The sequence below is a fragment of the Leucoraja erinacea genome, chromosome 5, assembly GCF_028641065.1.
Source record: "Leucoraja erinacea ecotype New England chromosome 5, Leri_hhj_1, whole genome shotgun sequence".
NCBI lineage: Eukaryota > Metazoa > Chordata > Chondrichthyes > Rajiformes > Rajidae > Leucoraja > Leucoraja erinaceus.
This window is the reverse complement of record NC_073381.1, coordinates 531,170-545,283: the sequence shown is the minus strand read 5'-3', so window position 1 is coordinate 545,283 and position 14,114 is coordinate 531,170. Positions and strand designations below refer to the sequence as shown.

Genomic DNA, 14,114 nt, shown 5'->3' with positions numbered 1-14,114 from the left:
TGTGACTAGTGGTGTGCCTCAGGGTTCGGTGCTGGGCCCGTTACTGTTTGTCATCTACATCAATGATTTGGATGAGATGGAATTTAATACAGAGAAGTGTGAGGTGTTGCATTTTGGGATGTCGAACAAGGGCATCGTGTAAATGGTAGGCCTCTGGGTAGTGTTGTAGAGCAGAGGGATCTAGGAGTGCAGGTGCATGGTTCCTTGAAGATCGAATCACAGGTAAATAAGGTGGTCAAAAAGGCTTTTGGCCCTTTGGCCTTCATCAGTCAGAGTATTGAGTATAGAAGTCGGGAGGTCGTGTTGCAGTTGTATAAGACGTTGGTGAGACCGCATTTAGAATATTGTGTTCAGTTCTGGGCACCATGTTATAGGAAAGATATTGTCAAGCTTGAAAGGGTTCAGAGAAGAGTTACGAGGATGTTGCTGGGACTAGAGGGTGTGAGCTACAGGGAGAGGTTGAGCAGGCTGGGTCTCTATTCGATGGAGAGCAGAAGGATGAGGGGTGATCTTATAGAGGTGTACAAAATCATGAGAGGAATACATTGGGCAGATGCACAGAGTCTCTTGCCCAGAGTAGGTGAATCGAGGACCAGAGGACATAGGTTCAAGGTGAAGGGGAAAAGATTTAATAGGAATTTGAAGGGTACCATTTTCACACAAAGGGTGATGGGTGTATGGAACAAGCTGCCAGAGGAGGTAGTTGAGGCTGGGACTTTCCCATTGTTTAAGAGTGAATTGGACAGGTACATGGATTGGACAGGTTTGGAGGGATATGGACCAACGCAGACAAATGTGACAAGTGTAGCTGGGACATTGTTGGCCGGTGTGGGTGAGTTGGGCTGAAGGGCCTGTTTCCATGCTATATCACTCTATGACTCCATGACTATGCTGCGTGTATTGTGAGTCCAGCACTCTGTATCTGTCTTGGGTATAAACCAGCATCTGCAGTTCCTTGCTTCTACATTTTATCAGATAGATAGATTGTGCTCACAACACACGCACAAACTACTGGAGTAACTCAGCGGGACATGCAGCATTGTGGAGGGGATGGACATGCCATGCTTTGGTCTGAGGAAGAGTGCAGTGCCATTGTCTCTACAGACGCTGCCTGACCTGCTCCTACAATCGGGTATAGACACAAAAAGCCGCAGCATCTATGGAGAGGAAGGACGTTCCTAATTTGAGGAAGGACATTCTTGCTATTGAGGGAGCCCAGCGTAGGTTTACAAGGTTAATTCCCGGGATGGCGGGACTGTCATATGCTGAGAGAATGGAGCGGCTGGGCTTGTACACTCTGGAGTTTAGAAGGATGAGAGGGTATCACATTGAAACATATAAGATTGTTAAGGGTTTGGGCACGCTAGAGGGGGAGTCCAGAACCAGGGGCCACAGTTTAAGAATAAGGAGTAAGCCATTTAGAACGGAGACGAGGAAACACTTTTTCTCACAGAGAGTTGTGAGTCTGTGGAATTCTCTGCCTCAGAGGGCGGTGGAGGCAGGATCTCTGGATACTTTCAAGAGAGAGCTAGATAGAGCTCTTAAAAATAGCGGAGTCAGAGGATATGGGGAGAAGGCAGGAACGGGGTACTGATTGGGGATGATCAGCCATGATCACATTGAATGGTGGTGCTGGCTTGAAGGGCCGAATGGCCTACTGCACCTATTGTCTATTGTCTATTTAGAGAAGGAATGGGTGATGTTTCAGGGCCCAAAACGTCACCCATTCCTTCTCTCCAGAGAAGCTGCCTGTCCCGCTGAGTTACTCCTGCAATCAGGTTTAGTTTAGTTTAGTTTAGAGATACAGCACGGAAACAGGCCCTTCGGCCCACCGGGTCCGTGCCGACCAGCGATCCCCGCACACTAACACCATCCTACACACACTAGGGACAATTTTTACATTTACACCAAACCAATTAAACTACAAACCTGCACGTCTTTGGAGTGTGGGAGGAAACCGATGATCTCGGAGAAAACCCACGCAGGTCACGGGGAGAACGTGCAAACTCCGTACAGACAGCGCCCGTAGTCGGGATCGAACCCGGGTCTCCGGCGCTGCATTCGCTGTAAGGCAGCAACTCTACCGCTGCGCCACCGTGCCCGAGAGTATTATTGTCACAGGTACTGAGGTACAGTGAAAAGCTTCGTTTTGCATGCGGTCCAAACAGATCAGACAATACTGTACATAGATATAACCAAGTCAAACTCAAGTACAATAGGTGGAGCAAAGGGGAATATACAGAGTGCAGTATATAGTTCTCAGCATTGTAGCGCATCAGTTCCACAGACAAAACCTCCTCTGAGTTCATAAATTCATAAGTGATAGACAATAGACGATCGACAATAGGTGCAGGAGTAGGCCATTCGGCCCTTCGAGCCAGCACCGCCATTCAATGTGATCGTGGCTGATCATCCCCAATCAATACCCCGTTCCTGCCTCCTCCCCATATCCCCTGACTCCGCTATCTTTAAGAGCCCTATCTAGCTCTCTCTTGAAAGCATCCTGAGAACCTGCCTCCACTGAGGCAGAGAATTCCACAGACTCACAACTCTCTGTGAGAAAAAGTGTTTCCTCCGTTCTAAATGGCTTACTCCTTATTCTGAAACTGATAAATTGATAGGAGCAGTATTAGGCCATTCGGCCCATCAAGACTACCCCACCATTCAGTCATGGCTGATCTATCTCTCCCTCCTAACCCCATTCTCCTGGCCTTCCCCCCCATAGCCCCAGACACACCCACACTAATCAAGGATCTATCTGTCTCTGCCTTAAAAATACCCACTGACTTGGCCTCGACAGCGCAGTTTGGTTTAGTTTAGAGATACAGCATGGAAACAGGCCCTTCGGCCCATCGGGTCCAGACCGGACCAGCGATCCCTGCACATTAACACTATCCCACACACACTTTGGACAATTTACACTTATTCCCAGCCAATCAACCTGCAAAACTGTACATCCTCGGAGTGAACTTGCCTTCCGTGGCAATGAATTCCACAGATTCACCAGCCTCATCACCTTGGCCCTGAAAAGGAACGTTCTTTAATTCTGAGGCTGTGCCCTCTAGTCCTAGACTCTCCCACTGGTGGAAACATCCTCTCCACATCCACTGTGTCCAGGAGTTGTTTGTTGTTACCGGCGGCATGATTGATGAGGTGGGGTGGGAGGAGGTTTATATGAGGCGGATCTGGCTATCGCTCGCCTGGAGACAGGGGTGGTCTCGCCAGTAGCAGAGCTGTGATTGCCGGCTGCGCTTGGCATCAGGCGTCCCGTCCCGTCCCATCCCAACCCCAGTCGCCTCTCCCCCTCTCCCTGTCTCTCTCTCTCTCTCTCTCTCTGTCTCTCTCTCTGCCCGTCCTCTCTCTCTCCCTGCCTCTCTCTCTCACACACACAAACACACTATCTCTCCCTTTCTCCCTCTCTCTCACTTCCTCCTCTCTTTCTCTCTCTCTCTCTCTCTCACACACACACACTCTCTCTCTCTCTCTCCTCTCTCTCTCTCTCTGCTCTCTTTCTCTCTCTCTCTATCACACACACACTCTCTCCCTCTCTCTTTCTCTGCCTCTCTCTCTCTCTTTCTCTCTTTCTCTCTTTCTCTCTCTCTCTCTCTCTCCCTCTCTCTCTCACTCCCTCTCTCCCCTGCCTCACTCCCTCTCTCCCCCTGCTTCCAGTCTGCATGCTTGGCCTCCCCGCTGAAGAAGTGGCTGGACCCAAAACCTCACCCATCCCTTCTCTCCAGAGATGCTGCTGCCGGCCCCGCTGAGTGACTCCAGCATTGTGTGTGTGTGTTCAGTGTAAACCAGCATCTAGCAGCACCCACCCCCCGCCTCAGTGACTGGACTCCGGGCCAAGGAACACACATTCACCGGGGGAGAGAGAGGGGAGCGCCGATGCCCGGCTTTGTCACCAGCTGTGACAAGTGAGTGGTGAGTGGAAAAGTACCTTGTCTAACCGGGGAGCCGCGAGTGTGGGGATATTAGTGACAGTGTGGGGATAGAGGCGGTAGATAGACACTAAATGCTGCCCGTCCCGCTGAGTCACTCCAGTATTTTGTGTAAACCGGTATCTGTATCTCCATCCTACACTGGAGGCTTCAGATGCCGCTTCCACAGACAGTGGGTGTTTCAGCACCGTGGCCAGCGCTCTCCCCCTTCTCCCCCGTCCCTCTGTGTTGCAGTTTGTTTAAACGCTTCAGACCCCCATCTCCCAGCTTTAACCCCGCTGCTGTTGTGTTTTCTGTTAACTTGGCTCTCCTCGTTGCTTCCTGCCGTCTTGCTGTTGTTATTGTTTACAATCCGCTTGCTCCAGACATTAATCAAGTTGAATCTCAGGGAAATGCAAAGGTTACACCGTAGACACAAGATCAGCGGGTCAGGCAGCATCGCTCAGCCTTGCTTCAGACAGGGGTGTCAGGAGGGTCTCATTGTCATCTGTGCCAGCGATGGAACAATTATACTCTTATTTGCAACCTCTTAACAGGCCTGTAAATGCATATGATAGATAACATTAGAACATATTCAGGAGGAGGCCATTTGGTCCTTCGAGCCAACGATATATGATATATACCATCCAAACCATTTATATATATATACACACACACACAATATATATATATATATATATATATATATATATACATACACACATACGTACATATGTTATATTTTTCTTTTTTTTTTCAATTTAAAAAACTTTATTGGCATGATAAAATACATCGTTATATTGCCAAAGTATAAAACATGACATACATATTTAAGGTAGACAAAAATGCTGGAGAAACTCAGCGGGTGCAGCAGCATCTATGGAGCGAAGGAAATAGGCAACGTTTCGGGCCGAAACCTTTCTTCAGACCCATATTTAAAATACAAGTATACAGTGCATGGATGGATATGTCCCTGTACATAAACTCGCAATAGACCTATAGCCCTTTATTGGTTGCTACACGTTCTTGCAGCTGTAAACAGTACAACAGAGTAGCAAGTTTAACCATTCAATATTAATTTCTTAGTGTCAGTTAATGTCAATTAGTGCTTGCGTGCATATGTGCATATATATATATATATATATGTAATTGTTTATATCCGTTTGTTCAAATACATATGTAATTGCATTTACATGCCTGTTAAGGAGTTGCAAGTGTGTGTGTGTGTGTGGTGTGTGTGTGGTGTGGTGTGTGTGTGTGTGTGTGGTGTGTGGTGTGTGTGTGTGTGTGTGTGTGTGTGGTGTGTGTGTGTGTGTGTGTGTGTGTGTGTGGTGTGGTGTGTGTGTGGTGTGTGTGTGTGTGTGGTGTGTGTGTGTGTGTGTGTGTGTGTGTGTGTGTGTGTGTGTGTGTGTGGGTGTGTGTGGTGTGTGTGTGTGTGTGTGTGTGTGGTGTGTGTGTGTGTGGTGTGTGGGGTGTGTATGTGTGGGGTGTGTGAGTGTGGTGTGTGTGGTGTGTGTGTGTGTGGTGTGGTGTGGTGTGTGTGGTGTGGTGTGTGTGTGTGTGGTGTGTGTGTGTGTGTGTGTGTGTGTGTGTGTGTGGTGTGTGTGTGTGTGTGTGTGTGTGTGTGTGTGTGTGTGGTGTGGTGTGTGTGTGTGTGTGTGTGTGTGTGTGTGTGTGTGTGTGTGTGTGTGTGTGTGTGTGTGTGTGTGTGTGTGTGTGTGTGTGTGTGTGTGTGGTGTGTGTGTGGTGTGTGTGGTGTGTGTGTGTGTGTGTGTGTGTGTGTGTGTGTGTGTGTGTGTGTGGTGTGTGTGTGTGTGTGTGTGTGTGTGTGTGTGTGTGTGTGTGTGTGTGTGTGGTGTGTGTGTGTGTGTGTGTGTGTGTGGTGTGTGTGGTGTGTGTGTGTGTGTGTGTGTGTGTGTGTGTGTGTGTGTGTGTGTGTGTGTGTGTGTGTGAGTCTGTGTGTGTGTGCGTGTGTGTGGTGTGTGTGTGATGTATGTATGAATAACATATATTTTATATAATAGGCATATTATATTAAACATAATATATTTCAACACTTAATATAATAATGCATATACAATGGATAATATGTATGTCATTTTTGATATCATATACATGTGCATAAATAACTAGATAATGAGATAAATAAACAAATAGATAGTCATAGAGTGATCCAGTGTGGAAACAGGCCCTTCGGCCCAACTCGCCCACACCGGCCAACAATGTCCCAGCTACACTAGTCCCACCTGCCCACGTTTGGCCCATATCCCTCCAAACCCGTCCTATCCATGTACCTGCCTAACTGTTTCTGAAACGATGGGACAGTCCCAGCCTCAACTACCTCCTCTGACAGCTTGTTCCATACACCCACCACCCTTTGTGTGAAAAAGTTACCCCTCGGATTCCAATTAAATCTTTTCCACTTCACCTTAAACCTATGTCCTCTGGTCCTCGATCTACCTACTCTGGGCAAGAGGCTCGGTGCGTCTACCCGATCTATTCCTCTCATGATTTTATACATAAATCATATTTTTATTTTATATTTTAAATACACATCATATTTATAAATATTATGTATATAAATAAATAGTATATGTCATATTATCTATACATACATCATACATGATATATATCACATATATATATATATACCACGTGTGTGTGTGTGTGTGGTGCATATTTATATATCATATATATATTGATTCTGATTTAACTTCAGAGAGCCCTTGCTTTCTCTCTCCATCCCCTCCCCCTTCTCACCAGTCTTACTGTCTCCGTCTACATTCTCTCTCTGTCCCACCCACTCCCCTGAGATCAGTCTGAAGAAGAGTCTCGACTCGAAACCTCACCCATTCCATCTCTCTAGAGATGCTGCTTCACCCGCTGAGTTACTCCAGCGTTTTGTGTCTATCTTTAACTCTGATTATATTGATTTAAATTACTTTTTGTAAATATATATATAAACTATGTAGCACATACAAAATATAGAAATAAATATAAATATAACTAAATAAATATCTTGTATATAGAGATTTTTTAATTGATTTCTGTGCTCTAGTATATACACAATATATATATATATATATATATAATATATGCACAATATTACTATATTATATATAATATAATATATGTACTGTACACATAAATATGTGCGTGTGTGCGTGTGTGTGTGTGTGCGTGTGTGTGTGTGTGCGTGTGTGTATATTGAGAGCATGTTTCCATCTATGACTGAATCTCTTTATTTATTCATGCATATATATATAATGTGGGTGTGTGTGTGTGTGATGAGAGAATGGAGCAGCTGGGCTTGTACACTCTGGAGTTTAGAAGGATGAGAGGATATCTCATTGAAACATATAAGATTGTTAAGGGCTTGGACACGCTAGAGGCAGGAAACATGTTCCCGATGTTGGGGGAGTCCAGAACCAGGGGCCACACAGTTTAAGAATAAGGAGTAAGCCATTTAGAACGGAGACGAGGAAACACTTTTTTCCCACAGAGAGTGGTGAGTCTGTGGAATTCTCTGCCTCAGAGGGCGGTGGAGGCAGGTTCTCTGGATGCTTTCAAGAGAGAGCTAGATAGGGCTCTTAAAGGCAGCTGAGTCAGGGGATATGGGGAGAAGGCAGGAACGGGGTACTGATTGGGGATGATCAGCCATGATCACATTGAATGGCGGTGCTGGCTCGAAGGGCTGAATGGCCTACTCCTGCACCTATTGTCTATTGTCCATTGTGTGTGTATGAATACATAAATAGTGTGGAAACAGGCCCTTCAATATATATACACAATTATATACATAATATGTACACAGGCCCCACAATATATATATATATATTGTCATGCTGTGTATCTCGGGCTCAGTGACATTAACTGACACAGAAATTAATATTGAATTGCTAAACTTGCCATTGTGTTGTACTGTTTACAGCTACAAGAACGTGTAGCAACCAATAAAGGGCTATAGGTCTATTGCGAGTTTATGTACAGGGACATATCTATCCATGCACTGTACACTTGTATTTATACTTACGCATTTTAAACATGTATGGCATGTTTTATACTTTGGCAATATAACAATGTATTTTATCATGCCAATAAAGTTTTTAATTGGAAGTTGATTTGGCCATTGTTGTGGGCACCTTTGGCACCAGTTGGCTCCCCTTCCCCATCTACTGCCTGGTTGGCGACCAGGACTATCCGGCGGTCTACACCTACGCCACGCTCCTCCCGGTCACCTACAATTCCATGATCAACCCCATCATCCATGCCTTCAAGAACCAGGACTTGAGAATTAAGGGACAGATGTTTAGGGGTAACAAAGAAGGGGAAACATCTTTACTCAGAGAGTGGTAGCTGTGTGGAATGAGCTTCCAGTGGAAGTGGTGGAGGCAGGTTCGATTTTATCATTTAAAAATAAATTGGATAGGTATATGGATGGGAAGGGAATGGAAGGTTATGGTCTGAGTGCAGGTAGATGGGACTAGGTGAGAGTAAGTGTTCGGCACGGACTAGAAGGGCCGAGATGGCCTGTTTCCGTGCTGTAATTGTTATATGGTTATATGGTGTGTATATGTATTGTGTGTGTATATACATACTATGGTACAAAAATCAATTTATACACAAAAATCAATTTTAAATGGAAATCAATATATACAAGAGAGCAACACCTGTCAACGCTGAGAGTGTCGGTGTGTGTGTGAGTGTGTGTGTGTATCTCTGCATTGTGTCAGCCTGTGGGGGTTGTGTTTTGCAGGAGCTGGGCGCCTGTGGTCGATGCGATGGGTGAAGCAGTGAATGAGACTGTGGACGTGTCGGGCTGGCTGTCTCTGGGCAACAACTCATCGCTGGAGCTGCAGTCGCGGCTGCTGCAGCAGGAGCGGGAGCGGCAGGGTCAGGGTCAGGGTCAGTGGCAGGGTCAGTGGCAGGCGGCAGACCCCTGGCATGTCATGCTGTGTATCTCGGGCTCGGTCATCGCCTGCGAGAACGCGCTGGTGCTCACCATCATCGCCCACAGCCCTGCCTTACGGACGCCCATGTTCCAGCTGATCGGGAGCCTGGCCACCGCCGACCTTCTGGCCGGACTCGGGCTGGTCTTCAACTTCTTCTTCCGCTACCTGGCCCGCTGGCAGACGGCCGACCTGATCACCGTCGGCTTCCTGGTCGGCTCCTTCTCCGCCTCCGTCAACAGCCTGCTGGTCATAACCATCGACCGCTACCTGTCCCTGTACAATGCCCTCACCTACTACAGCGAGAGGACAGTGGTCTACATCCACACCATGCTGGCGGTGGCCTGGGGTATCTCCATCTGCTTGGGTCTGCTCCCCATACTGGGTTGGAACTGTCTCAGCGACCAGTCCACCTGCAGCATCATCAGGCCTCTGACCAAGGCCAACCTGACTGTCCTCTCCATCTCCTTCCTGGTCAACTTTGGCCTCATGCTCCACCTGTACGTCAGGATCTGCAAGATAGTGTGCCGCCACGCTCACCAGATCGCCCTCCAGCAACACTTCTTCGCCACCTCTTGCGCCATGAGCACCAAGAAGAGCGTCTCCACCCTGGCCATCGTTGTGGGCACCTTTGGCACCAGTTGGCTCCCCTTCGCCATCTACTGCCTGGTTGGCGACCAGGACTATCCGGCGGTCTACACCTACGCCACGCTCCTCCCGGTCACCTACAATTCCATGATCAACCCCATCATCTACGCCTTCAAGAACCAGGAGATACAGAAAGCCACGTGGCTCCTCTTGTGTGGATGCTTCCAGTCCAATACATCCTTCCACTCCAGGTCGCCCAGCGAGGTCTAGACTCTTCTGGGATTTCATAGGATGTGGCCCTTGTGGCTAAAGGGGTCAGGGGGGTATGGAGAGAAGGCAGGTACGGGATACTGAGTTGGATGATCAGCCATGATCATATTGAATGGCGGTGCAGGCTCGAAGGGCCGAATGGCCTACTCCTGCACCTATTTTCTATGTTTCTATCTTTCTATGAACCCGAGGGTTAACTTCTTAGAATGAAGGGGAGGTCATTTAAGACTGAGGTGAGAAAAAAACTTTTTCACCCAGAGAGTTGTGAGTTTGTGGAATTCCCTGCCACAGAGGGCAGTGGAGGCCAAGTCACTGGATGGATTTAAGAGAGAGTTAGATAGAGCTCTAGGGGCTAGTGGAGACGAGGGATATGGGGAGAAGGCAGGCACGGGTTATTGATAGGGGACGATCAGCCATGATCGCAATGAATGGCGGTGCTGGCTCGAAGGGCCGAATGGCCTCCTCCTGCACCTATTTTCTATGTTTCTTCACACAACGGGTGCTGGGTGTATGGAACAAGCTGCCAGAGGAGGTAGTTGAGGCTGGGACTATCACAACCTTTAAGACATAAACAGACAGGTCCATGGATAGGACAAGGGATATGGGGAGAAGGCAGGAACGGGGTACTGATTGGGGATGATCAGCCATGGTCACATTGAATGGCGGTGCTGGCTCGAAGGGCCGAATGGCCTCCTCCTGCACCTATTGTCTATTGTCTATTGTCTTTCCAGAGCTGCTTCTTGAACCGGCCAGACGATCGGCGGGTGCTTTAATGACCAAACGGGCCTTTGTAGAAAGAATGCACACGGCCATCTTAGCGACCCACCGCGGAAAATCAAGTTCGATCCCGGTGAATGCCTGGCCACTGTTCAATGTGACAAAGAAATTAGATTTCACGTTGGAGTAACTGCCCAGTGTTGAATATTTGGAGACAATCTTCGTGACTAGTGCAGGTGTCAGCGGTTCATAAGTGATAGGAGCAGAATTAGGCCAATCGGCCCGTCAAGTCTACTCAACAATCTATCTATCTCTGCCTTAAAACAGGTGAACCTGCGGAATTCTTTGCCACCGACTTGGCCTCCACAGACGTCTGTGGCAAAGAATTCCACAGGTTCACCACCCTCTGACGAACGAAATTTCTCCTCTTCTCCGTCCGAAATGAAAATCCTTTAATTCTGAGGCTCTGACCTCTGATCCTAGACTCTCCCACTAGTGGAAACATCCTCCCCACATCCACTCTATCCAGGGCTTTCACTATTTGGTGAGTTTCAATGAGGTCCTTCCCCCTCATCCTTCTAAACTCCAGCGAGTACAGGCCCAGTGCCGTCAAACGCTCATCATAGGTTAACCCACTCATTCCTGAGATCATTCTTGTAAACCTCCTCTGGACCCTCTCCAGAGCCGGCACATCCTTCCCCAGATATCGGTTTATGGGGAGAAGGCAGGAGAATGGGGTTCGGTGGGAGAGATGGATCCACCATGATTGAATGGTGGAGTAGACTCGATGGGCCGAATGGCCTAATTCTGCTCCTATCACTTATGAACGAATACCAAAGACTGCAGCCGTGGAATCTTGAGCGAAACACCAAGTGCTGGAGGAAGTCAGCGAGTCAGGCAGCATCTGTGGAGGGCACCCCTCAGACCATTCCCTCCACAGATGCTGCCCGACCCGCTGAGTTCCTCCTGCACTTGGTGATGTACAGAATATTTCACCATGACTCTTGTCTCGCCTGTAGAGACCCGTGTAGGGAGGGATCTAGGAAGGGTGTCAAAGGTTATGGGGAGAAGGCAGGAGAATGGGGTTGAGAGGGGAAGATAGATCAGCCACGATTGAAGGGCAGAGAAGACTCAATGGGCTGAATGGCCTAATTCTGCTCCTATGACTTAATGGACCATTAATGACTCTTATGCCTTAAGCCCAAATCACCCCGGGAAGCGACAAACAACGAAGGGTGGAGACGAATACACAAGGAACTGGAGATCATGGTCTCTTGAGGAAAACTCGTACAAAGTTCTGCAGGAACTCAGCGGGTCAGGCAGCATCTGTGGAGGGAATGGACAGGCGACCCTTCTTCAGACTGATGAACGTGGGTGACTCCGGGACACTGCTTCTCAATCCAACCAGTGTGATATTTAACACCAGGGAACCTCTTTAAAGGAAGTTTCGAGACTTCGGACGTCACTGTCTGTTGAATAACGCGAGAAGTATTGAAACGAACAAGCACTTTATAGGTGAATTTCCTGACCGGTCTCCGGCAGCGGGGAAGTGTACGGCGACCTGCAACATATTCTATTTTTGTGTATTGATTGTATTAATGTCGTGAATTCAGATGCATATTTTGTTTACTGTGGGGAAAAAAAATAAAGGTTTTTTTTGTACACGAACTGTACACAAATATTAGAAGGCCGACGGCTCGTTATGTTTCATTTAGTTTCGTTCAGAGTTACAGTGCGGAAACAGGCCCTTCGGCCCACTGAGTCAGTGCCGACCAGCGATCCCCGCACATGGTATAAGCAGAGCTGCCAATTTTTGTCAGAGCATTTCAGTATTCTAGTTGTACATGGAAATCAGTATTTTGCTGAGGAAATCAGTATTTTTACGTGGTGCTAATTTGCTGAATTTTTTTAAATTTTTTATGTGCAGTCCTACCCATGTAAGGGTACAAGAATGCATAACCTTGCTACCAATTGACATGCCTTCTACACACCTTACTTGGCAGTGTGTGGGACCTTATTTGTCACACGTACCGAGGTTTGCATGCAGTTCAGTACAAGTATCATTGCACACAAGCATAGAAACATAGAAATTAGGTGCAGGAGTAGGCCATTCGGCCCTTCGAGCCTGCACCGCCATTCAATATGATCATGGCTGATCATCCAACTCAGTATCCTGTACCTGCCTTCTCTCCATACCCTCTGATCCCCTTAGCCACAAGGGCTACATCTAACTCCCTGTTAAATATAACCAATGAACTGGCCTCGACTACCCTCTGTGGCAGAGAGTTCCAGAGACTCGCCACTCTCTGTGTGAAAAAAGTTCTTCTCATCTCAGTTTTAAAAGATTTCCCCCTTATCCTTAAGCTGTGACCCCTTGTCCTGGACTTCCCCAACATCGGGAGCAATCTTCCTGCATCTAGCTTGTCCAACCCCTTAAGAATTTTGTAAGTTTCTATGAGATCCTCTCTCAGTCTCCTAAATTCTAGAGAGTATAAACCAAGTCTATCCAGTCTTTCTTCATAAGACAGTCCTGACATCCCAGGAATCAGTCTGGTGAACCTTCTCTGCACTCCCTCTATGGCAAGAATGTCCTTCCTCAGATTTGGAGACCAAAACTGTACGCAATACTCCAGGTGTGGTCTCACCAAGACCCTGTACAACTGTAGTAGAACCTACCTGCTCCTATACTCAAATACTTTTGCTATGAAAGCTAACATACCATTCGCTTTCTTCACTGCCTGCTGCACCTGCATGCCTACTTTCAATGACTGGTGTACCATGACACCCAGGTCTCGCTGCATCTCCCCTTTTCCTAGTCGGCCACCATTTAGATAATAGTCTGCTTTCCTGTTTTTGCCACCAAAATGCATAACCTCACATTTATCCACATTATACTTAGACGCATCTTAAATAAGCATCTCAGATACAGGACAAGCGTGTAGCAGTAGATTGACACAAAAAGCTGGAGTAATTCAGCGGGACAGGCAGCATCTCTGGAGTGAAGGAATAGGTGACGTTTCGGGTCGAGACCCATCTTCAGGTAATTTATTTTTATGTTTAGAGGGGGTGAGGTTGGTGTGGGTGAGGGTAGTGGAAAAGTTGAGACAGTTGATGTCACGCTGGAAGTTAGAAATAAAGAGGTCTAGAGAGGAATTCTCTGCCTCAGAGGGCGGTGGAGGCCTGTTCTCTGGATACTTTCACGAGAGAGCTAGATAGGGCTCTTAAAGATAGCGGAGTTAAGGGATATGGGGAGAAGGCAGGAACGGGGTACTGATTGGGGAAGGTACACAAAAAAGCTGGAGAAACTCAGCGGGTGCAGCAGCATCTATGGAGCGAAGGATAAGAATTTTGTAAGTTTCTATAATTCTATAATTTTTCCTCATCTCAGCCCTAAATGGCCTACCGTAATCAGATTCCTTACACGCATAAATGTATTGGCTGTAAAATGCTTTCTGACAGAGGGCACAAAAAGCACCTTGTACATTTTTTTTCTCCTTAATTAAGCAGACGATGAGCTGATCTATTGCAAAGCTAGAAAACTTCTGATACGGAACTGCCTGCCCTCAACAGAGGCCTCACCTTTGTTCCTCACCGCCCCCACCTCAACTTATAGACAATAGGTGCAGGAGTAGGCCATTCGGCCCTTCGAGCCAGCACACCGCCATTCAAT

General features: G+C 47.3%; 1 protein-coding gene across 1 annotated transcript; it reads left to right on the top strand.

Moving 5' to 3' along the window:
• Window positions 1-3,640: 3,640 nt before the first annotated feature.
• LOC129696876 (G-protein coupled receptor 6-like) lies at window positions 3,641-13,606 on the top strand. The gene is made up of 2 exons (XM_055634954.1): window positions 3,641-3,924; window positions 8,677-13,606. The coding sequence occupies exon 2, from the start codon at window positions 8,702-8,704 to the stop codon at window positions 9,725-9,727; it is 1,026 nt and encodes a 341-aa protein (XP_055490929.1). The 5' UTR covers window positions 3,641-3,924; window positions 8,677-8,701; the 3' UTR covers window positions 9,728-13,606.
• The last annotated feature ends 508 nt before the right edge of the window (window positions 13,607-14,114 follow it).